The following is a 24,913-nucleotide window of genomic DNA, read 5'->3' as shown; positions in this document are numbered from 1 at the left end:
AATCCTATGGATTAGAGACAGCTAGATAGCTGGAAATACTTCTGTGCATACCTGGTTTTGCTTCTGCCCAGCTGAAGGTAGGAACTAACTTTAGACAAATTTGTAAGTTTTCAAAAATTTTCTGATCCAGTTTCTCCTATACTCTTCTCTTTTGTTGGAAGCCCCAACTCTGCTTACTCAGTGCCAGCCTCCTTTTTTCAGTGTAAGAAAATAACTACAAAGAACCATGAAATGTGCAGCAAAAATGTATGCACAGGGGCACCTGGGTGGCTCCGTTGGTTAAGGTCCGACTTCGGCTCAGGTCATGATCTCACGGTTCGTGAGTTTGAGCCCCGCGTCGGGCTCTGGGCTGACAGCTCAGAGCCTGGAACCTGCTTCAGATTCTGTGTCTCCCTCTCTCCCTGCCCCTCCCCCACTCACACTCTGTCACTCTGTCTCAAAAATAAACATTTTAAAAAAATTAAAAAATAAAATGTGTGCACAAATACTCAAAGGAGAGCAGAAGTGACTCACATTCTCGGGATGAATGGAGAAGTTTTCACAAAAGAGCTTCCATCTAAGCAAGTCAAAAAGGATGAATGGAGTTTTCCAGGCAGAGCAAAGAGCACTCCAGGAAGTGTGAAGAGGGGAGTAAGATATGGTCTAACATTTTCCAGCAGACCAAAAGCACTGAAGTGAGATGTGCACCTCAGACGCAGCCATGGGAATACCACCTATGTGTCCTTTGTGCTCTAACTATAATTTCATTTAAGTTTGTCAATGAATGTACCTGATTCAAAACATGGCTACGACTTCACCATCCCCAAAATCATTATCTGACTACCCACTGCTTCAACTCTTTCCAGTCCTATTTCTCTTTTCAAAGCATTATCTTAACATGTAATCTTGTCCTTAAGGTAACAATATGAGTCAAGAGTATGTATGTCTTTCCAAAAAAGAAGTCAAGGAGCAGATTGGGTAGGGTAGGAGAATTGTTCAATATCATGCAGACTAGAAACTCAGGATAGAATAAAAATTGGGGAATCAATGATCTTTCCTATTACTTCCATAGACCACAACCCCCACTCATAGCTAGTACAGATCACTAGTGATTATACCTTCATCACAGAGTATTTTTCACTCTTTATTCGGAATTACTTATCTCCTATAACATAGTAACTAAAACACAGATCTTCTGAAGAAAGCTTGCTAGAACTATTGCCTGCATCAAAGGATGGCTTTTTAAAACAAAAAAAATTTTTTAATGTTTATTTGTTTCTGAGACACAGAGAGACAGAGCATGAGTGGGGGAGGAGCAGAGAGAGGGAGACACAGACTCCGAAGCAGGCTCCAGGCTCTGAGCTGTCAGCACAGAGCCTGACGCAGGGCTTGAACTCACAAACCGTGATCGTGACCCGAGCCAAAATCGGTCGCTCAACTGGCTGAGCCACCCAGGCGCCCCTCAAAGGATGGCTTTATCCACAATCTCGGTCAATTCAATAAACCACCCTCCCCATGAAAACAAGTTCTCTGCCTGTTCCAGGTGTCCAATTTTTGAGCCATTCTGTACAGAAATAAAACTGCTGCCCCTAGTTAGAACCCATATTTTTCTGTGACTGCACCACTGGACTCCTTGTCTATGTGGGTTCTTCCTCACCTCACCTCAATTATTTTCTCCTTTTTGAACGTCTCGAACCTCACTTATGCCTATCCCAAATACTACAAAGGCTTGTTCTGTTTTGTCTTGTCTTTGGCCACACAATTCTACTCTGAAAAGATTCTTTCTACAAATATGGTCTAAAACTCCTGCTCTATTTATGGAGTTCTCGTGTGTACTTACCCATGAAATGTCTAGTCCAAGTTGGCAACCCTGTACTTGATTGTAAACAAGAAAGGATCAGGGTGCCTGGGTGGCTTAGTCCGTTAAGTGCCTGACTTTGGCTCAGGTCATGATCTGACCTGATCATGGGTTCGAGCCCTGTGCCAGCTCTGTCCTGACAGCTCAGAGCCCGGAGCTTGCTTTGGATTCTGTCTCCCTCTCTCCCCTCTCTCTCTCTGTCCCTTCCTCACTCATGCTCTGTCTCAAAAATAAATAAACAACAACAACAACAAAAAAATCAAAAAGGGGCGCCTGGGTGTCTCGGTCAATTAAGTGTCGGAATTCAGTTCAGGTCATGATCTTGCAGTTTGTGGTTTGGAGCCCCACATTGGGCTTTGTGCTGATAGCTTGGAGCCTCAAGCCTGCTTCAGATTCTGGGTCTCCCTCTCTCTGCCTCTCCCCCGCTTGTGCACAACATTAAGCTTAATGTTTAAGTAAACATTAAAAAAAATTAAAATAAATCAAAACAATAAACAGGAAGGCTCCTACCTTACTTCTGGAATACTCCCAGCACAGCACCCTCACCTGGTGGGCTATGACTCCCATACTGTTCTCCTGCAATCACATCCCTTCTTTCCCTCCAATTACCAATCTGCAGAGAAGAGTTGGTGTGCTATCTCCTTCTACGTGTGAATTATCTGTGTGTGTGTGCATGCACATATGGGTCTCTCTACCTAACAATGGCTTCATGGTTTTATTTTAAAAAATTATTCAATATTGTTATGAATTACAAGGTTCTCAAAGTAGAGACATAGCCAAAATTCTGTTTACTAAGTCATTTTGTTGAGATCTCAGAAAGATTTCAGAGTGTACCATGTAGATCCTTTTTAGGAGATACTGGAATTTCTAAGAATCTTTTCAAAATTTTTTTAATGTTTATTTATTTTTGAGACAGAGAGAGACAGAGCATGAGCAGGGAAGGGGCAGAGAGAGAGAGGGAGACTCAGAATCTGAAGAAGGCTCCAGGCTCTGAGCTGTCAGCACAGAGCCTGACACGGGGCTTGAACTCATCAACTGCGAGATCATGACCTGAGACAAAGTCAGACGCTCAACCGACTGAGCCACCCAGGCGCCCCTGGAGTTTCTAAGAATCTTAATGTGGTATACCACAGCAAATTTGGAGGTAGCTCAAGTAGTTAGGAGGCTGTTTGAGAAAACACCATGGGTGTGGCTTTCTTATGTGTATTACACACAGTTTTTAAAAGCAAATTTACTAGATTCAGCTTAGGGATGGGGATAGCATAAAATGTAAAGAGGACTTTGAACCCTGAAACTTCTCACCAAGAAATAGGCTGACACTCTTTTTCAGTTAAAAACATGGGCTATTTTTAGAAAAAGGCAAACTCAGTGCTTAAACCACCACCACCACCACTACCACCACCACCACCACCTCAAAAAACAGCTCATGGTGGAGGCAAGAGCAGTGGAGAATTAATCCCAGGCAAGAGGATTACTCAAGGGACTGGTGACTGGTGCCCATTTACACTTACAAATCTCTATGGACCAGGTACTACTCTGTGAATCCGATTTCCCCTCTTTTAGAATGGGAGATAGCCATATTATCTGTCTCACAACTGTGTTTGGTGTGTGGAAGGCACAGAAAGTGTCTCATTTGTTGATAGGTCTTTAGGCTGAGAAGTACTCTACACAAAGAACCTCATTCAAGGAGCCAAATGCACACTTGGACCTCACTTTGATAATGGGATCCTGGGGCTCAAGCCTGACCTGGAAGCAATAGGATGAAAATACTGGAGTTTTGGGAGGTATTGTGCACGTGGGAGGAATACAGATTTTAAAATTTATTTAACGCTCATTCGGGGCTGATATACTGTAGGGCTTAAGTTCTATTACATAGGTCATACCTATACATTGGGCAGACAATTGCGTACTAGTAAAGCATCTCTAGTGTGCAAATGGGTTGTCACACCAATTGTTTCTATCACCCATCTGTATTTGCTATAGGAGAACCTAAGAAATTTTTCTTTTTTCCAGCAGCTTTGTGAAACCATGTGATACTCTAACTCTGCATTAGCTCCCTGAATTATCGGCCAAATACACATAAGAGACAATGAAGCAAGGGGTGCCTGGGTGGCAGTGGTTGAGCGTCTGACTTCAGCTCAGGTCATGATCTCGCAGTTTGTGAATTAGAGCCCTGCATCGGGCTCTGTGCTGACAGCTCAGAGCCTGGAGGCTACTTTGGATTCTGTGTCTCCCTCTCTCTCTGCCTCTCCCCCACTCACACTGTTTCTCATTCTTAAAAAATAAACATTAAAGAAAAAAAAAAAAGACAATGAAGCAAGCAGAAAGGGAAAAAAAGTCATGAAAAACTGTTTAGCTTTGTAATTAACTATAGCAAAAGCTATACACATTTCTAAAAGACTGATAGGAACATTTAAATAATGCATGTTCCACTTTTTCTAAGTACTCCAAAGGTTAACATTTTACCCTTTCTACTTTAGTAAATCAAGCATCAAAATATCTCAACAACTCAGAGTGTATTCCTGACAAGAACTTCACTCAACAGAGCAGCTCTCAAAGTCATTAAATACTATATGGTTTAAAGACTGAGCTTTTCTGTCCGGTGTGAGCGCGCGCGCACACGCACACACACACACACACACACACACACACACACACACACACACACACACACCTCTCAGGTAATCTGTTGCTCAGTGGGGTTCAAAGGGTTTTTAGGAAAATATTACCTCCTTCTTCCCTTCTCCCATGTTAAACTTTTGTGTATTCTTCCATACATATTTGTCCCTACATACCTATAGGACTAAAAAAACCCTGAAATAATATGGGCTATTATACATTTTACTTAGAAAATTTTCTAACCTCTTTTCAGATCAACAGATACAAATCTGACATGCTTTTAGTGTTAAGAAAATATTGCACTGCAAGAATGTACTAAATTTATCCAACCATCTACCTAATTACCATTTAGATTTCCAGGGTGGGTTTTTTTTCCCTCCAGGTAGTTCACTAAATATCTTTGTACTTACACTTATGTGCAAGGTTGCTTTTATCCTGATAGGATAATTTCTCAAAAGACTGCTTGGTCCAACTGTGTGTATTCAATGTTAACACCAATCTAGGTAACGTTTTTGGAACGTACTTCTAGCAGCCGTGTTTCAGTGCACCCGTTTCCTTGCATCTCCACCAACACTGATGTTGCCACTTGACTTTATATGAATCTGATTGATGAAAAGCGGTATCATACTGTTGCTTTTTTTTTCCCCCCAACATTCCTTTAACCATTACTGAGGATGAACATATTTTATACTTGCTGGCTTTTTCAGTGTCCTGTTCTGTGAGTTGATTTCTCTAATAATTTATCATCTTAAAGTTCTCTTTGCCCCCATTCATTAAAGTTCTCTTTGTATATATGGACATTAATAATTTCCCTATTACTATACAAATATTTCTTTTAGCCTACCTGTAGTCTCCTGTCATGATATTAAATTTTTTGATTTAGTAAAATATGTCTGTCTGGGTTCCCAGCCCTGTTAAAAAAAAAAAGTGGTCATCACCACTTTCAGGTCATATAAGGTATTTCTTAAAGTGGGTATGTTTGTATGTGTTTTCACTGTTGAGACCAGTATGAGAAAATCTTGCAAATTTTTTTAAATAATTTAAAAAAAAAAAGGAGAAATGAATTTGGGCAAAATAAAGAGAGCAAGAAAGGAGGAAGGAACTGACCGTCTATAATTCTACAGAAGAAAAATTCTACATTTCAGAAAATGAGACTTGCAATGTTCTGAATTTTTCCATCATTACAAAGCCACATTCTCAGAAAAAACACAATTTAAAAAATGTATTTTGATGTATCCATTCCATTAATGTGGATGAAATTTTACATATATGTGCATCATTTTATATTTAGATACACATTCCAACTTTTTATTCTCCCCATTTTTGAATAACGCTTACCTATTAATTTAAAAAGATTATAAAAAAGGAAGAGCAAGGTATTTAGGAAAATTACTCAATGCTTCCTATATTTTACCAAATATAAATACAGAAATTCTCTATTTTAAAATGTCACATATACTTTAAGTCAACTAAAATTGCATAAATATTACTTAAAACAGTACCATGCTAAAAAAAAAGTCACTGCATGATTGTTTATTTAAAATATTATGACTCTGATGTAAATACATATGGGCTTACACAATTTATTACTCATATAAACCCTCAACGAAAATGCTTAATTGTTCATCCACAATGCCTTTTTTTTTTCTATTAAGCATAATAAATCTTCTATCTCATTGAAAGTGTTTAAAGCCGTTTGAATCTTGATTTGTGAAATTACTGAAAAATAACTTAAGCTTAACTGTATCAAACAACGGCATTGTTTGCAATGCTGTCACAGATTTCTCCATGGCAAAATAGTCACATATTGTTATTGCACAATTATAGATACAGGTTATTATGTGCACATGAACTCTCTACATAATTAATGACAGTGTTTTCACTGCAACTAGCTTAACACATTTAAAATTATGAATACAATTTACAAAATCTTTAACAATATACTTTTAAGATAAAAGTATCCTGAGGATATTACAAAATTCATTTTACCAGCCCTTCATTTCTTCACTTTGACTCTTTAATTTCCCAGATAACAGTTGTCCATATTTTGTTACATAAAAATGTTTTTATAGTTCCTATTAACAAAATATATTTAAGCTAAATAGTATATAATTGTCCCTTAAACACTTAGTCCCATCTGCTTCCAGTCTCCTTGGCTAAAATCAAGTATTTATCAAGTTTTCTATAATTTTTAACCAGAAAAGGTATAGCACAGAACAGACAGAAATAGGTTTAGCACATTTAAGTTAAAAGCATTGTGCATTTTTAATATTTTGGTCATATTTTATAGTAAAATAATATATTTTGGCAAAAAATAATAAAATATAAGGTTTAATTTATTTTCTATTAGTGGTAGATCTGGCGGGTATTTTACATTTGTAAATATCATCTATTTAATTTGACTGTCTTCACATTTGTTTCTAAAAACACTGCTATAAGGTGTTCAGAACTTTGAGACTAAAAGCACCTAAAAAGGAAAAAGAAATGTAAGTAAAATGTTTGGTGCTCAAAAATCCTTTGACAAATTTATAAATTTACTTTTAGGTGTCTCTTGTATACCAACACCGAATCGTTATTGCCTGCTAAGACTTAACTGATTCAAGATAATCTTTAAAATAATAATCTTGGATGTCTTCCTGAAATTATTTGAAAATCAGGATGGGAATTCAAAACTTAAGAACAAAAAAACATGAAAAAAAAAACAGTTGCAAAGAAAGTTGCTATTCTAGTGGCAGTAATTATTATGGCACAAAAACACATGAAAAGACTTGTAGTTTTCTCTGATATATACACAAACTAAGTTCAAGTAAGATGTATAAGATACATATATACACACACACACTGGGGCTTCAGTAAGGACACTGAGGAGAACTTTATATAATAAGACTAAGGTCCTAATGACAGTTTTTAATGAATATGTTCATTAGGTTTTTTATTCTTACCCAATTATCATTTATCATTAATTAATAGAAGAGTTTGAGATGTTTATGTATGAAAAAGGAAGTAACAGTGGCGAGTCAAGTGATGACTGATGTCAACTGCCTTTACATAAAGGGTATTTTTACTGTTAAATAAATTCATACAGAGATTTCTGCAGAAGAGTTTATCAACAATAAGGAAACGAAAGTCCTTTAACACTACGACATACTCAGCATAACATACTATAAATATGTACTATTACAGTATTACTTATACATTCTACTTTAGGTAATATAGTCTAATTCTGAATGACCTTGTTAGTTTTTAAGGCATCAGTGCATCCAGGGCAAAGCTCCATAAAGTAAGTATGAAACCAAGAAAGCATTAGTTTATCTGTGGCAGAGACAGAGTGATCAGTGGACACTGTATGTGTTGGCCACTTCCAGGGAATAGGTAATCAATTATACACCCTATTGTCAAACTGTCAGAGCATAAATTTCACATCATTTTTCAACACTTCATTTAGTGGGCTAAACTGATCCGGCAGTATCCTCATCTTCATTGTACCATCGGCTCCACATGAGAACACGTGGTTTGCTGGCCCCGTCTCAATCTGCATCACTCCAGTTCCAATGTTCCGGAAAATGGACTGCCGAGCATGTTCATTAATAAAAGTGTGGAGAAGAGTAAAGGTAGACAGACTCCAAATCTAAAAGATATTAGAAACAAAATTAAAAATTGACGTTGATGATTACATTAAAAATCCAAATGAAAATTTTAAGCCGGTTTTCTTGTGCAAAGAAGGAATTTCTAAAACAAATATGGAAAAAAAAAAATCTGTGTAGGCCTAAGGTCATAACCTTTGGATACTATGTTGCAATTTCCCAATTCCCTTTGATATTATCACATTCTTCAAAATCTACTCATTAAACAGAAAGGTAATTTAAACCTTGCATTGGAGATGAGAACTTAGGTACTAGGAGGTCAAGTGTACACAGCTAAAGAAACTTGTAATATTGTAGGGACTACAATTAAGACTTCTTATCTTGGGGCACCTGGGTGGCTCAGTCGGTTGGGCGTCCGACTTCAGCTCAGGTCATGATCTCACAGCTCGTGACTTCGAGCCCCGCGTCAGGCTCTGTGTCAACAACTCAGAGCCTGAAGCCTGCTTGAGATTCTGTGTCTCCCTCTCTCTCTGCCCCTCCCCCACTCATGCTCTGTCTCTGTCTCAAAAATAAATAAAAACATCAAAAAAAATTTAAAAAAAGACTTCTGATCTCTCAGCAAAGTTTGTGCTGTGTAGTTTATAATGGGGTAACCCCTTATAATACCCAGCAAGGGATTAGACCCACTGGAAAGAAGGCCTCAGAAAAGGAAAAACTATGTTCCACCCGCAAGATAAATTATCACATCTTCAGCAAACTTAATTTACTAAGATTTTCTCTTTTTAGCCCCTACCACAATAAATGCAACTATTCCTAAAGTAAGTTACTTACAAAGTAATTTATAAGCATGTTCAAGTATGTGACGGACTTAACTGCTTTTAGGACATCCATTTTAACTTTAGGGAAACCAAAATAGTTCTGATTTTTTGAGATCCCTTTTTTTGGAAAACTTACTTTTTCCTAAGAAATTCATTAGTACCTATTACTCTAGATTTGATTGTTAAGTTGTGATTCCTAAACATGTATTTTTTAAATGTTTATTTGTTTTGAGGGAGAGAGCACACATGTGAGCAGGGAAGGGGCAGAGACAGAGTGGGGGAGAGAGAATCCCAAGCAGGCTCCATGCTCAGTGCAGAGGCTGACTTGGGGCTCGATCTCACAACTGTGAAATCATGACTTGAGCTGAAATCGAGAGTCAGACACTTAACTGACTGAGCCACCCAGGTGCCCCAAGTTGTGACTTCTGAATACTATGCAGTAAACTTTCAAATCTGTTTTTACTTGATTAAATAATAAACCTCCGAATCAGAGCACAAACTAATCTAAAGAACTAATCTAAAACCTAATACAACTTGTTCTAAACTGAAGGCAGTTCAAGAAAGAAACTAGCTTCAAACTGAAGGAAAATAATTATGTATGGAAGTTAGTGTATACATTTGATTTTAGGAAAAGCCTTTTCAGGGCACCTGTATGGTTCAGTCGGTTAAGTGTCCAACTTCAGCTCAGGTCATGATCGTGTGGTTCTTGACTTGGAGACCCACAATGGGCTCTGTGCTGATAGCTCGGAGCCTGGAGCCTGCTCTGGATTCTGTGTCTGCCTCTCTCTCTCTCTGCCCCTCTCCGGCTTGCACTCTCTCTCTCTCAAAGTAAATAAATAAACATTAAAAAAAAAGCATTTTTAAAATTCCACAATTCTAGTTAATTATTTTTCTGGCTGGCAATTATGAAAACAATATGCATGTTGTAAAAAAAGTAGCCCAACTTATTATTTCTTTTTCTTTCTTTCTTTCTTTCTTTCTTTCTTTCTTTCTTTCTTTCTTTTCTTTCTTTCTTTCTTTCTTTCTCCTTCTTCTTATTATTTTAATGTTTGTTTAATTTAAGAGAGAGAGAAACAGAGCGTGAGTGCAGGAGGGGCAAAGACAGAGGGAGACACAGAACCCAAAGCAGGCTCCTGGCTCTGACCTCTCAGCACAGAGCCTGAAGTGGGGCTCAAACTCACCAAGTGACTGAGCTCAAGTTGGTCACTTAGCTGAATGAGCCACCCAGGTACCCCCAAACTTATTCTTACTTAGTAGTCTCACTAGGGGTTAAATTAATGGATTCTAAGAATGTAGACTCCTTCAGTGGGTTGCTGGCCATTACAATAACTTAGGGAGTAGTCTAAACTGACTTACCCCTAGAGATTTTTCCAAGTGTGGCCAGAGGACTCTCCAACAAAACTGTTAGGTATGTACTGTAAAAATGCATACTGGTACCTAGCAATAGTACTTCTGGGATGGGATGCATTTAATAAGCTGCTTAACATTTTAAAAAACCTCTAAGTTTTAAACACGGTGGAGTGTGAGAAGCACAGGGCTTATCTAGGTACGTCCCTAACTTCTGAATCAGGCACTGAGTGGCTGGATGCTAATACTATATAAATGAAAAAATGGACAGTATTCAGGATAAAGGAAAATATTACTGCATTTCACAGTATCTGAAACTGAATTTGGTAACTCTGAAAATGGGAGTCAAGACTAATTCTAATGTTTGAAATATGTTTTATCTGTGGAAAATCAAGTGCTTTTGCACATTAATTAAGCCTATTTGAAAACTGAAAAAGAGACAATTTCAAGTTAAATATTTCATTCATTAAAAGATTTATTAAATAGCAACAAACATACTGCCTACAAAGGAGTTAGTATTTCTACTACGTAAATAGAATGGTATCAATACGAGTAAACACTTAAGGTTTCTGAAGATTTCTCTTCATTTTGTAGACACTGTGGCATTACCATATTTACCTTTATGTTGCCTTCAGCAGATCCTGTAACAAAGTACTCTTCTGTTGGATCAATGGCAATGGCTTTAACAGGAGAATCATGGCTCTGGAAAAGCTGCCTCTGCTGTCGTTGCCGAAGGTCAAATGCACACGTAAAGCCTTTTCTGCCACCTGATATTAGTAGCTGGTGTTTTGGAGCATATGCTAAAACAGTAGCTCCACTATCATGGCAAGTAAAAGCTGAAAATTAAAATTGAAGTAAATCATGAAGTAAAACCCATTTAACAGTGTAAGCAAGAGACTTCTGACTTCTGGCCAAGGTAGAATGATAGATCACCAGATTCACCCACCTACCTCGAACCATTTAAAAAATTAAATGATATACAGGAAACAATGGTTGGAGACAATGGACACCAGGCAAAGAAAAATGATCTCTAAGAGATGGGAAGCAAACTGGGTGAGCCATACGACTGCCCCTGTTATTGCCTATGGAGGGTTTTCTGGCCATGGCGCAAGGGGAACCCGAGCTGGTCTGGGTTCCTGTTTCCACCAGTCATAGTGGAAAACCTCTTAATTCACAAAGGACAAAACAGAATACTCAGAAGGGTTCTGCCTCAGAAGCAGGTAAAATTTGTAATGCCTGGCATCTAATAAAAAACCAAGAGGCATACAAAGGAGAAAAATACAACCCATAATGAGAAGAAACTCCATCCAATGAAACTAACCCAAAAATTACACAGGTGATGGAATTAGTAGATAAAGAAATTAACAAGTCATTAAAAAAGAGATACAAATAAAAAAATCCAGAGATTAAAAACTACAATATTCAAATGAAACATGTACTACATGGGGTTAAGAGCAGATTAAACAATGCAAAAACAAAAATGGTGAAACTTGAAGACATACCAGTATGAGAACTAACAAAAATACAATGAATATTTTTTTCTTAAAAAAGAAGTGGATCTTAATAAATCTTAAAGAAAAAAAAAAGCCTGTCAATAGCTCAAAGACAACATGGCATAATGATGAAGAGTGAAGATTTGGGAGTTAGACTGTCAAGATTTAAATCTTGGTTTTTGCATGGATTTCAATATATACCTTAGGTAATTTTTTTTTTTAACTTACGTCTGTTTCATCATTTGTAAAAAAAAAAAAAAAAAAAAAGGAGAAAACCCAGCCCACCTAATAGGTTTCTGTGAGGATTAAATTAGTTGACATATTTAAAACATGTACAGTTCCTGGCATATACTAAGTACTCAATAAAATTTAGTTACAATTACTCTAAGAATCTAAAGAGAAAATTACAGGGGAAGATTCTTTGAATGTGACCAGCACTTAGAGATATAACTTGCACAGAATAAAATGCTGAAATTCTAACTCGTGATGAAGTTTGACTAATGGATACATCTGTGTAACCATCATGCAGGTCAAGACACAGAATGTTTTCATCATCCCAGATAGTTCCCTCATGCCTTTTTGCAGTCAACCCTCCTCTCCCACAAAGGCAATCACTATTCTAGTTTTACCTCCGTTCTTGAACTTCACATAAATGGAATTTTATAGTACATACTCTTTAGTGACTGGCTTCTTTTCATTCAACATAATGTTTAAGAGATTAATGAATGTTGTCACATATATCAGCAGATTATGCTTTTTTTTTTTTATTGGTTAATAGTATTCTATTACATAAATAGACCACTTTCCTATTGGATGTGTTTGTGTTCCTTCTAGTTTGGGGCTGTTATAAATAAAGCTGCTAAGTTTTATTACATTAATATATTAATATAATTGTATATTATTCCTATACAAGTCCTTTTGTGGATGTGTGCATTCATTTCTCTTCGGCATATGTGTAAAAGTACATACTGCTGGATCATGCTAGGTCCATGTTTAACTCTATTAGAAAATGTCAGTTTTCCATAGTAGCTGTATCATTTTAGACTCAGCAAATCATGAGGGCCCCAGGTTCTTTATACTCTCACCAATACTTGGTATCCCAAAATCATTAATTTTGGACATTTTACTATATAGAGTAGTATCTTATGATGATGTTAACCACATTTCATATGCTTACTTGCCATTAATCATTTTAGACTCAGCAAATCATGAGGGTTCCAGGTTCTTCATACTCTCACCAATACTTGGTATTCCAAAATCATTCATTTTGGACATTTTATTATATAGAGTAGTATCTTATGATGTTAACCACCTTTTCATATGCTTACTTGCCATTAATATACTGAGAAGATGGTCATTTTTTAAAGTCTTGAATATATCATTTCTTTCATGGATTATGCTTTAGGTATTGTATCTAAAAACTCAAGACTAAACCCAAGGTCACCTAGATTTTCTTCTCTATTTCCTTCTAGAAATTTTATAGTTTTGAATTTCACATGTAGATAATTCACATTAAATCAATTTTTATGAAAGGGGTGAGGTATGTACCTAGGTTCATTTTCTACATGTTGCCATCCAATTGTTATAGTATATTTTGACCACTATGCCTCCAATGAAGTGCCTTTGTACTTTTATTAATGATCAGTCTATTAAATACGTATGGGTTAATAAATGGGCTCTCTATTCTGTTCCATGATCTCTATTCTAAAGCCAATAACATGTGTTTATTACTGTAGTTTTATAGTAAGTCTTGAAAACAGTAATAGTGTGAGTCCTTCAAGTTTGTTTTTCTTCAGGGGCGCCTGGGTGGTTCAGTCAGTTAAGCATCCAGCTTTGGCTGAGGTCATGATCTCACAGTTCGTGGGTTGGAGCCCCACGTCAGGCTCTGTGCTGACAGCTCAGAGCCTGGAGCCTGCTTCAGATTCGGTGTCTCCCTTTCTCTCTGCCCCTCCCCCACTCATGCTGTTTCTCTGTCTCAAAAATGAATAAACAAAAAAAAAATTTTTAAAGTTTGTTTTTCTTCAGTATCCAGTATTTTAGGTCTGTTGCCTCTCTATAGAAATTTTTATTTTTATTATTTTTTTAAATGTTTATTTTGTGTGTATGAGAAACAGAAACAGAGAAAGAGGGAGACAGAGAGACAGACATACACCAAGCAGGAGAGGGGGAGGGACAGAGAGAAAGGGAGACAGAATCCGAAGCAGACTCCAGGCTCTGAGCTGTCAGCACAGAGCCCAACACGAGGCTTGAAGCCACAAGCCGTGAGATCATAACCTGAGCCAAAGTGAGATGCTTAGCCAACTGAGCCACCTAGGCACCCCCTCTACAGAAATTGTTAGAACCAGTTCGCTGGTATGTACAACATAGTTTCCTGGGATTTTGACTGGGAATGTATTTAATCTATAAAGTTAGGAGGCAGTGGCATCTTAATAACTTTCATTGAGTCTTCCAATATGTGTATATGGGCTATTTCTCCATTTATTTAGATCTTTATCTTTTTTATAGTTTTCCCCAACAGAAGCTATACATATTTTTTTAGATTTATGCCTCAGTATTTCATTATTTTGGGTGCTGTTATAAATGGTGATTTTTTAAAATTCCAAATGCCAATTGTCCATTGCTGGTATATATGAAAGCAAGGGACTTTAGCATGTTGACCCGATATCCTGTGACTCTACTACACTTACACTTTAGTTTCAAAAGTTTTTATCTTATTTTTGTTTTGTTTTTTTGTATATAGTCTTCTAGATTTTCTACATAATCAGGGTGCCTGTGTAGTTTAGTTGGTTAAGTGGCTAACCAGCTCAGATCATGATCTCACAGTTTGTGAGTTTGAGCCCCATGTTGGGCTCTGGGCTGACAGCTCAGAGCCTAGAGCCTGCTTCAAGTTCTGTATTTCCCTCTCTGACCCTCCCCCGCTCACACTCTGTCTCTCTCTCAAAAAAAAAAACCCAAACATTTAAAAAAATTAAAAAAAAATTTTTTTCTAAACAATCATGTCCTCTGTGAATAAAGGCAGTTTTATTTCTTCTCCTCCTAATGTACACCTTTTATTTCCTTTTCTTGTCTTACTGCATTAGTTAGGACTCCGAGTACCATTCTGAACAGGAGTGGAGAGAATGGGCATAATACTGTACAATAACTGATGCTCACTAAGATGACCTGTGGCTATCAGATTCAAAGTAAAAACATATGATTTTTATATTATCTATGTTCCACTGTCCTTCATGAAGTACAGTGCAAAGTTAATTATATATGTTGTACTTTTCTGTTTTTAAACTCTACGCCATCATGGGCAAAATAAACCTCACAGGCTAATAAGTTTGTGTCATTAAAGACAAATTCATTAAAAAATTAGTTTATTGATTTTAGTCAAATTCTTGACTTTCAAAATTTGTAAAATGCTTTCAAAACTTACCATGGACTAAACTATTGGCAGGTGCCACAAGAGTATCCCACAAACATATATTTCTGAAAAAAAAAAAAAAAATTACCTTTGAGTGACACAAAAATTTAACAACAGAATAAAAAGTAAGCTTGTTTCATATAGTTACATAACATTCAAACCTTGCTCTAACAAAAAATTCAAATACAAGTAACCAATATATTTATGTATGGTTAATTTTTACACAAAATTTTAAAAACTACTAACTTACAAAACTGATTAACTCTAGATTGACATGTATTTACAAATAATACTGTATGAAGTCTGAACATGGGAAATACCTTTTGTATCTGCTCATTTTGTAACCTAACAGATGGCAAATACCATTAGCAGGATACACTGAATTTCCCCGAACACCAATAAAACTTATTTCTGCTCTGAATGGGAGCACTTTTACTCCGTTCTATGAGTTACAAAAGAGACACAAATATATGTAAGGATTTCTATGGCAGATGGGCTGGAGACTCCATATTCTTACAATCCAATTTCTAGTGCAAAATGAGGCCTCACAAATAAATGGAAAAACTCAGCAACCTCAGTAGACATTTACCTCAGAACTCAGCTGTGTGAGGGAAGTAAAACACGGGGGTGTGGAGACGGAGGCAGGAGGAGACATTTTCTTACCTATTTAAGGTTTTGGGGGAAATGTGGACAGGCTGCCACTTACTATCTGTCGTACAACTCAAAGAGGTCTTTGAGTTTCTCGTTATCATGAAACACTGGTAATATCTATCTAAGAGAGCCACTGTGAGGATTAACAGAAGACCAAGGTCAAGAAATAATGGTTCTTTCCTTTGCCTCAAGCTTTCTTAACACATAAGGAATAATATGGAGAAAAATTAATTTCACTATCAAATCATTTTTCTCTTTAAGTCTTAAAGTAAAAAACATCAGAATATTAAAAATACAGAAGGAACGGATGTTATTTTTAATGCCACCAGAATTTCCTTGTCCTTACAATTAGAACACTAAAAATGCTCTAAGAAGGAAATCTTTATAATAAAAATATTGAAAAGCACAATTCTGAAAACAATCTTGAGATATAAGAACATAAAGCAAATAAGAAATAAAGCTGAGCTATAGAGACACACACTTACATTTCAGTTACAATCTCTTACCTATTGTCAGTTGAAAGACCAGCTGTAGCTATCAAAGAGGAGGAACTAACGAAGACAAAATCATTGGCTGTTTTGTTATGACACTGCCAGGTCTGGAATGGTTATGAAGAAACAAATGTTATTGCTGTCAGTAACAATTTTATAACCAAGTGGATGCATTCACCAAAAGGGATCATGTAATGTGTGGCTTACTTAAATCCCCTTGTATCTTTTTTTCACCCTGAACTTGTAGACAAGTTTCAAGAGTAAAACAGAGAATTCTCATATATCCTTTACCAAGATTCACCAATTTTTAACATTTTGTCACATTTGTTTTGTCCCTCCTCCTCTTTCCCTCTCTCTCTCTCTCACATGCACTTTCCCTGGACCATATAAATAAGCTGCATTATAAATTCTTATGAGACCTTTTGCTTTTGTTCATCTAAAAGTTAAAAAGAAAACAAAAGGAGGTTAAACGTTAAATATTTCTTAGAATATTTGTGAAAATTTGTCTCTTAGAAAAAAACCAGAATTTTAGATTATCTGAGAATGAATTATTTTCAGAAATATTTAAGCTTTTAAATAATTTTTCAAATATGTGAATAAAAACACATTAAGAGTCAACAAATTCAGAAATTTTACATTTCTGAATATTCCAGTAACAGTGACTTAATATGAGAGGTTTAGCAAATTATAAAGTCTTCCAAGTTTTATGTGTTCAGATATTTCTCTTCAATAAAAAATGACTTAAGTATGTCAAAATTATCACATCAAATATTTTTCCTTTGAGTCACTTCCCCATTCCATCTGACCATCACTGGAGCTGGATGATCATAAGTCCTTAAAACAAACAAAATGTACTTTAACCCCACAAAGCCAATAATGTACATTTTCAATCCAATTTATCTTTTTAGATGTTAAAAAAAAAAAAAAGGCAGCCCCTTAGGGAGTGTGAATTTACATATTTAAACCTTATGTTGGTTTTCTTTAAAAAAAAAAAAAAATTCTTTTCAAATACCTCACCAGCCCTCTCTGCTTTGCTTGCTTTTACTTAGATCGGTACTATATTCCAGAATCTAACCTTGAGTGAATTACCAGAACCTTAACCCATTTCTTGATTTTTTTTTTTAATAGGTACTGCTTAGTCCTATAAAGGGCTTCACTAAAGAATATATTAAATACAAACTCAGTGGGTTTTTTTTGCCCCCAAACTCATTGCTCTGTGAAGCTACAGGAGGTTCATGAAGCTTGTGCAGTCCTGAAAAGAGATCATCAGTTGTTTCTTTCTTTCTTTTTTTCCAAAGACATAGACAAGAAAATAATAGTACCAGCTATCACATATCCTTTCCACTTTGTTCACAGGGGACCAATTGCAGAAAAACCACAGACTGATGATCTGATGATCACTCTTTTTAGGTATAATCTTTACTGCAGCTCAGTGAGGCTGGAAAAGGGCTTGAGTAACCCACAGGTCACATGGGTCTCTGGAGGTACCATGTTTGTTCTATACAAGTTAATCTTCCAAGGCACTAGAGACCAAGACCTCACAGATTAATTTTCACATAATACAAGGACAGGAGTTTATAGTAAAGTGACTGAATACACAGAACTACATTTTGGCTTTAATATTTATTGCCTCAAACATATATTCTTGTTTTCCTTAAAATAAAAATTGAAAAAAGTTTAAAGGTAAGAAAATTTGGCTTACCAGGTATGGCTTAGGCATACTTCCAGTTACTGGACAACATTTCCAGTTTGTCTGATACAGGCTTAAATATCCATCAGCATCAACTATTCCAAACTTAGAGAAAAAAAAAAATTTTAAGTATTAAGTACATATCTACCCATACCTTCACTGTGAATCTCCTATTTTGATCTTAAACATTTAATTGATAAATTGACTTTTACTTTACCTACACATGGATCTAGTCCAGAAAAACATTTAGCTGCTGCTTAAAAAAAGTTCCAGGTGACACAGAAGAAACAAACAGACACATTGTATTATACTAACCAACAGCATAGTCTATATATTCTCTAAAAGTACTCAAAAAATAGGATACTGGATTTACACATTAAGACATGTGACAAACTTTTAGGATATATAAAATAGAAAAGTGTTCATTTTCAAAAAGACAAAATAAGGACTTCTAGAATATTCAGTAAGGAAAACATGCAAACAACAGTAGAAAGTAAAATGAAACACAGATTTTTACAGTAAATGAATTCCTACTATGGAAACTCAAGGTAATTTCAGAGGGAAAATGTCAAAATTATACAATGGGGAAGTATATGTCACAAATCTAGAAGGATGAATAAGAGTAAACATTTTTTTCTTTAGATTACAAAAATAATGTTACTTAACAGTTTATAAAATAAATGTCTATTCTGAACTCCTGCCTTCTCCCATCTCCATATCTGGCAACTATTAACAATCTAAGGTGTTCCATTTCAGATTTATTCTCTGATTATTCAAACATGCACACATATAGGGTTTTTAAAAAAAAAAATTAAAATAATAATAAATACACAATTCCACAATTACATTTTTGACTTATTATGGCCATCTTTTCACATCAGTACATTTAATCTACTTCATTCTTGTGCTGTATTACACTATATAGTTGTATTATAACTTTTGAAAACTTCTCCCTTATAGTTTCTAATTTTCCTGATTACAAAGTGCTGCTTTAAATATTCTGATACATATATCTTTGAGTATTTACGTACAATATGTATCTAGAAATGGGAAAGCTTTATCAAATGACATCATTTAAAATTGGCAGATGAAGGGGCACCTGGGTGGCTCAGTTGGTTAGGCATCCAACTTTGGCTCACGTCACGATCTCACAGCTCATGGGTTTGAGTCCCTCATTGGGCTCTGTGCTGACAGCTCAGAGCCTGGAGCCTGCTTTGGATTCTGTGTCTCCCTCTCTCTCTGCCCCTCCCCTGCTCATGCTCTGTTTCTCTCACTCTCACAAGTAAATAAACATAAAAAAAAATTTTTTTAATTGAATAATAAAAAAGAATGTAGTATCTTCCTGAAAATTGTTTCTCACAGGTCATTTACTCTGCTTAATGCCTATTTTAGGCTCAATGAATTCTGGTAGCCCATTTCTGTTCATAATTGACAAAATGATCAGCATTACTGTCATCTGTTCTATTTACTGTAGTAGCCTTGCCTACTAAGGGAGATAGCATGCTTAGTTGTTATGCTATTTGGCTCCATCATGGCCAAGGTAAATGAATGGTAAGTTGACTGTTAAATATACTCGGGTAGGCAATGGAAAACAGTTTTCTGTGCTTTAAAATAGTGTATGTGGAAGGCTATACTGAGTGTTAAGTGGAAGGCTATACTGAGTGTTAAGTCTATAGAATAATTCAGACTGTAGAAGGTACTGAACGGCAAGGTAAAGAATATTGGCTTCAGGGGCACATGGGTGGCTCAGTCGGTTAAGCGTCCGACTTCAGCTCAGGCGGTCCGTGAGTTCAAGCCCCGCGTCGGGCTCTGTGCTGACAGCTCAGAACCTGGAGCCTGCTTCTGATTCTGTGTCTCCCTCTCTCTCTGACCCTCCCCCCATTCATGCTCTGTCTCTGTCTCAAAAATAAATAAACGTTAAAAAAAATTTTTTTAACAGAATATTGGTTTCATATATAATAAGGAGCCTTGAAAGGCTCTTGAACAGTCATGTTCATCTCCCTTATAATGTAGTTATGTAACTATGTTATTTGTTATGGAACCGTGCTGGCATCATGAAGGATGCCTTAGAAAGGTAAGGGTTGAGGTACAGGGACTAGTTAAGGAGCAATATAATAGTAACAGTAAAAAAGCACGAGCCATACGTTACACAAATGAAATTACAGTAGTACTCTAAAAGCTTCTAGATTAAGTACCCTCAATTTCCCATTAAAGGGTAAAGAACGTTGCTAACTGATATTAAGAATCCACATTCTCTCAAACTTTGTTTCATAGCTACATGAAAAAATTGTCATTGACTTTTGTGAAATGGTAAGAGAGCTAAGTGATGAATATGGTAGGCAAAAAGACTGCAGCGCACCATGATACGAGCAACACACGAGGGGGGTTGAAGGTTTGCAAGTTGAGAGGAAAGAAAGGAAAAGCAAGATGTCCCATCTGAGACGCCCCTGTGTGTTTTCCGTGAAGCATGGCTCTGAAGATGAAGAGCAGCCCGACTTCTCCTTTAATTGTTGTTTAAAGGGACAGTGAGATGCAAGGGGAGCAGAGAGGCAGTCAGATGAAAACAGGACTGTGCGAAGTGAAGACACTACAAGTTCTATAGCAGGGCCGGCAAACTTTTTCTTAAAGGGGCATATAGTAGGCTTGCTATCTATAAAGTCTTTGCTTTCCTGAACTCCACTGTTGTAGTAGAAAAGTAGTCATGAAAACAAATAATGAGTGAGGTAGCTGTGTTCTAGTAAAACTTTATTTACAAAACATATGGCTAGGTCATAATTTGTTGATGCCCTGTTCTAAAGCAGTCCTCAAAAGTTTAATGTAGGTATAAATCACAAAAGAATCTGATTAAAATGCAGATAGCAATTCAGTAGGTCTGCAGTAGAGTAAGTAATCTGTATTTCTAATAAGCCCCCAGATTTTACTCACTACTTGTCCGTACTGTGATTAGGTTCCAGAGGACAAAGAAAGTACAAGTATTTTATAAAAAATGTGTAATATATGGTGGTCCTATAATCATTTGGTCCTTAAGCATCACTTAAGTGAATTTTAATGGATATATATACAGACATACACATACACTCAAACACACACACACACACACACACACAATGTTGTTCCAGAAAGAACCAACTGAACATTAAGTGTTCTTGGGGAAGAATTTTATAAAACAGAATTCATATGGATTAATACTTTATCGTAAGTTCACTGAGCTGTTCTCTTCAGAAACCCAGACTAGTAACATTTATAAACCTCTAACATAATCAAACCATATTCCCATTTACATTTTCATATGCTACCTTGTTTCCTTGATAGTTAAATCTCATTCTTGTAACTCTTGAATTGCCACCAGATCGAAAACAGGTTATTTGTTGAGAATGGCCCCATTCAAACATTCTGACACTTCCATCTTGAGCTCCTGTCAGATCTGCAAAAAGGACAAATATTGTCAATTTATTACAGGAATCTTTGGTAAGTTAATTTGTGAATCCAATGTGCAAACCTTTATGACAGAGACACCTATGAAATAAATCACAGTCAATTGTTATGAAATTTCAATTGAATATTTTGAATCTTAAAAACAGTTTTATGATGACTTTCATTTGACTAAACACTACATGGCAGAAGCAATTAAATCAGACCTCTCAGGATTTTATTCCTTTTGAAATTATCTCAAAGAGGTTTTAACAGCCTTTAATAAATACTTTGTACAATAACCAGTTAACAAATCCTTGGGTGTACAAATGAGTCATTTCTTATCAGTCATACTATTAATGTTTAAATGTATACATTTTCTGTGGGAAAAAAAAGATTATAGGAAGTCTTGAACGTCATGCATGGTAAAGAAAGATATCACTTCTAATACTTATTCTGATTGACCGGATAGCTCAAATATATGTTGTATGTTTCACTGAGGAATATGAGTAAGCTAAATAACTATTAATTCTTTACTTTGCCAATTCCTAATTTGGTGATACTAGGAACCTATTTAATCTCCCTGAGCCTATTTCATATTGTCCTGTAAAAGGGGAATAATGATATATAATTTAATGGACAGCTGTTAGAAGGAAATGAGATAAACCATATACATCATTTAGAAATATGCCTAACATGTAGGACTCAATTTATGTTAAGTATAATTATCAGTGGTAAGGTGGTATCCAATGTAGTAAAAACACTGATTAATTTTTAGATTATTTTATACCTTTAGTATAAGTAACAAAAGTTACTCTCTTCATTTTAAATATAAACCCTTGAATCCTTTTGTTAGATATGGCATATAATTTGGAAAACAGGTGCTTGTGGCACTTAGAACAGTGAAGAAGAAAAGGACACTGGTTTTGTCAACTGTATGTTATCAGAGTATCCCTCATAAAAAAAAGTAGTAAAATTTTTTTATATGTTATTAAATTGAAGGGACATGAATACCTCTTAATTAACATGCACTATGCTTATTACTATAACTGAAATAATTAACTGAAAATAACATATCCTGCCTGAGTGTATAAGAACTTACGACTAACCATTTCCTATGCTTACTATTAATTAGTGTATCTGATAAAAGGCAAATGGACAAAATATTAATAAAATACAAACTGATTATGATGAGGCAATAAGTGACCACAATATCATTCTAATTTACTTAATAAAATATGGGAGTGATCCTATTAAAATAATAACCAGTAATGTTCAAAAATAAAATGTGCTAACTTAGAAATACGCAGTCAAAATGGTAAAAATTTACTGCATCAAGTTAGCCTTCTCTATTAATTCCAGAAAATATCTTTTTCTATTTTTATCTAATTTTGAAATGAAGATTTTATTTACTAGCACACATTCTCTACAAGAAAAGTAAAATACTTGACTATCTTTCAATTGAAACTAAAAGCTTCCTTTAAACTGCTTAGAACACTGGCTAATTATGATCAACTTACAGTATGGAAGAGTTGGATGAGAAGTCATTCTTCTGACATTATTAATGGCTTTCTTAATCATCTGTTAAGAAAGAAAAATTGTTCTTCTATAGTTATGCCAGAAAGTGGTATTAAAGATACAAATTGTGACAGGAAATTCGAATAACATTTATTTATTTATTTTTATGTGATTCCATAACTACCATTATGGGTGCTAAAAATACCAACCACGGTTAGCAGAAATTAAACTTAATAGCTCAGCTCTCTTACATTTAAGTATACATACATTTTCTGCATCACTGACAAGGCTCTAAGAACAAATTCACCTTGAGAATTTACTCTTACCCCCTTTCTTGCCAATTCTTTTCTGATCCCATTAAATTTATTGGAATAATCCTGAATAGTATAAGGTTAAAAAGACAGGCAGAAGCATGTGAAAAAAAAAAAGAGGTAAACAGAAATTGTATAAATTTTTAATTGCTAGTTTGGAATTGTTTAGCTATCCATTTTTAAGTCATGCTTTGAATGATTTAAGTAGCCTGTCAAATAAGAATAAATATGCAAAATTAAAGGGATAATTTTAATTAATAGAACAATTCCTCTTTATATAGCACCATAAGTATAATTATATGCTATCCTAGGTTTGTAGCATCAGTCTTGAGTAGATTTTTTTTGTTGTCTTGTGAATTTTAAACTTCGCATTACACTGAAGTTGCGAGTAAAGTGGGGATTTGGTAGGGAGGGAAGAGAGCAGGACAGCACAAATAGTGAAGGACAAAAACACTGAAAGGTGTTTATGGTTGTAATTATATTCCCAAAGCAGAAGTTGGTCATGACAACTATTCTTTTTTGTTCGAATTTGTAATTGAATAAATCAGTAAAGAAAATATTTTATTAATCCTCCACAAAAAAAGAAAACTTGCTGAATGTTTCTTTTGTTTAGTAAATTTCGTGTTGAAATCTCATGTTCCTTTTAATTAAGAAATGCTTAAATACTCCTGTTCTTTTTCCTTCGACTAAAGTATCCAAGAAAAACCCTAAGTAAAAAAATACATAAATAGAGGTTTAAAAAATCTCTCAGAGCATGTACAGAACATTATAAAGGAAATAAATTGTTACTTATTTTAGAAGATCCATATAAAAAACAACCATTGTATTATACTGGGTCTTTTACTTAATGAAATGGGGCTCGTTCAGCTCATTATGCTTACAAATCACGATCATCTCCATTAAAAACATGTCCTTATAAGATGCAGACAGAAAGAAAATTCAGTCCTAACAGGAATGACAAAGGTAAATTTCTGTATTATAATGCTTTGGAGTATAAACAAGTATTTTCTGAGCACTGACTATATGTTAAACACTATTCTGGTTAGAGATCATCAGTGTCTAAGGGAGGCATAATGTAATCTCTCAGGGAACTTACACCATTAAAAAAGACAACGAAAGAAAAGGCTGCTGGGGTGACTCAATGTCCTAAACATCTGACTCTTGATCTTGGCTCAGGTCATGATCGCACGGTTCCTTTGTTCGAGCCCCACGTCAGGCTATGCACTGACACAGCGGAACCTGCTTGGGATTCTCTGTCTTCTTCTCCCCCCCCCTCTCTGCCTCTCCCCTGTTCACATGCTCACTCTCAAACTAAATAAATAAACGTTACCCAAAAAAGACAACTAAATAATAAACAGATAATATCAAAACTGATAAAGGCCATAAATATGATAAAATGGGATAATATGATACTGAGTGACTACAGGGAGGGGAGAGAGGAGCAGATGCTGTCACTAAGGAAGCAAGGGAAATTTCTGGGAAAGTGAGTTGAGATCTGAAAGGTCAAAAAGAAAAAAAGAGTATTTGAAGCAGCAAGCATGGCAAAGGCTGTGGACAGGGCAGTGCACTTCATGCTTCCAGAGATGGAGACAAGGCCACTGTAAGCAGAGCAAAGTGAATCAGGTATAGAGTGAACAGAGGACGAGGCTGCAGAAACTGGCAGGGGTCGAATCACACAGGACCTTAGTGCCATGTTAGGGACTTGTTTTTTTAAAGCTGTACCAGGAAATTTGAAAG

The 24,913-nt window shown here is 35.8% G+C and overlaps 1 protein-coding gene across 7 annotated transcripts in view; it reads right to left on the bottom strand.

Annotated features, from left to right (window-relative positions):
• Positions 1-5,948: 5,948 nt before the first annotated feature.
• DMXL1 (Dmx like 1) overlaps positions 5,949-24,913 on the bottom strand; it is a 133,872-nt gene continuing 114,907 nt past the window's right edge. For all 7 annotated transcript variants that reach the window (XM_042982635.1, XM_042982636.1, XM_007086873.3 and 4 more), the window contains 7 exons: positions 22,868-22,928; positions 21,233-21,360; positions 17,949-18,041; positions 16,262-16,353; positions 15,117-15,169; positions 10,824-11,041; positions 5,949-8,084 (listed from right to left, as the gene is read on the bottom strand). In XM_042982635.1, the coding sequence (XP_042838569.1) occupies positions 7,860-8,084; positions 10,824-11,041; positions 15,117-15,169; positions 16,262-16,353; positions 17,949-18,041; positions 21,233-21,360; positions 22,868-22,928 (870 nt within the window). In that variant the 3' untranslated portion in view covers positions 5,949-7,859. The remainder of the gene's footprint in view (positions 8,085-10,823; positions 11,042-15,116; positions 15,170-16,261; positions 16,354-17,948; positions 18,042-21,232; positions 21,361-22,867; positions 22,929-24,913) is intronic.

This window comes from Panthera tigris, chromosome A1 (genome assembly GCF_018350195.1).
Source record: "Panthera tigris isolate Pti1 chromosome A1, P.tigris_Pti1_mat1.1, whole genome shotgun sequence".
NCBI lineage: Eukaryota > Metazoa > Chordata > Mammalia > Carnivora > Felidae > Panthera > Panthera tigris.
Note: the sequence above shows the minus strand (reverse complement) of the source record. Positions and strands in the feature narration are given on the sequence as shown.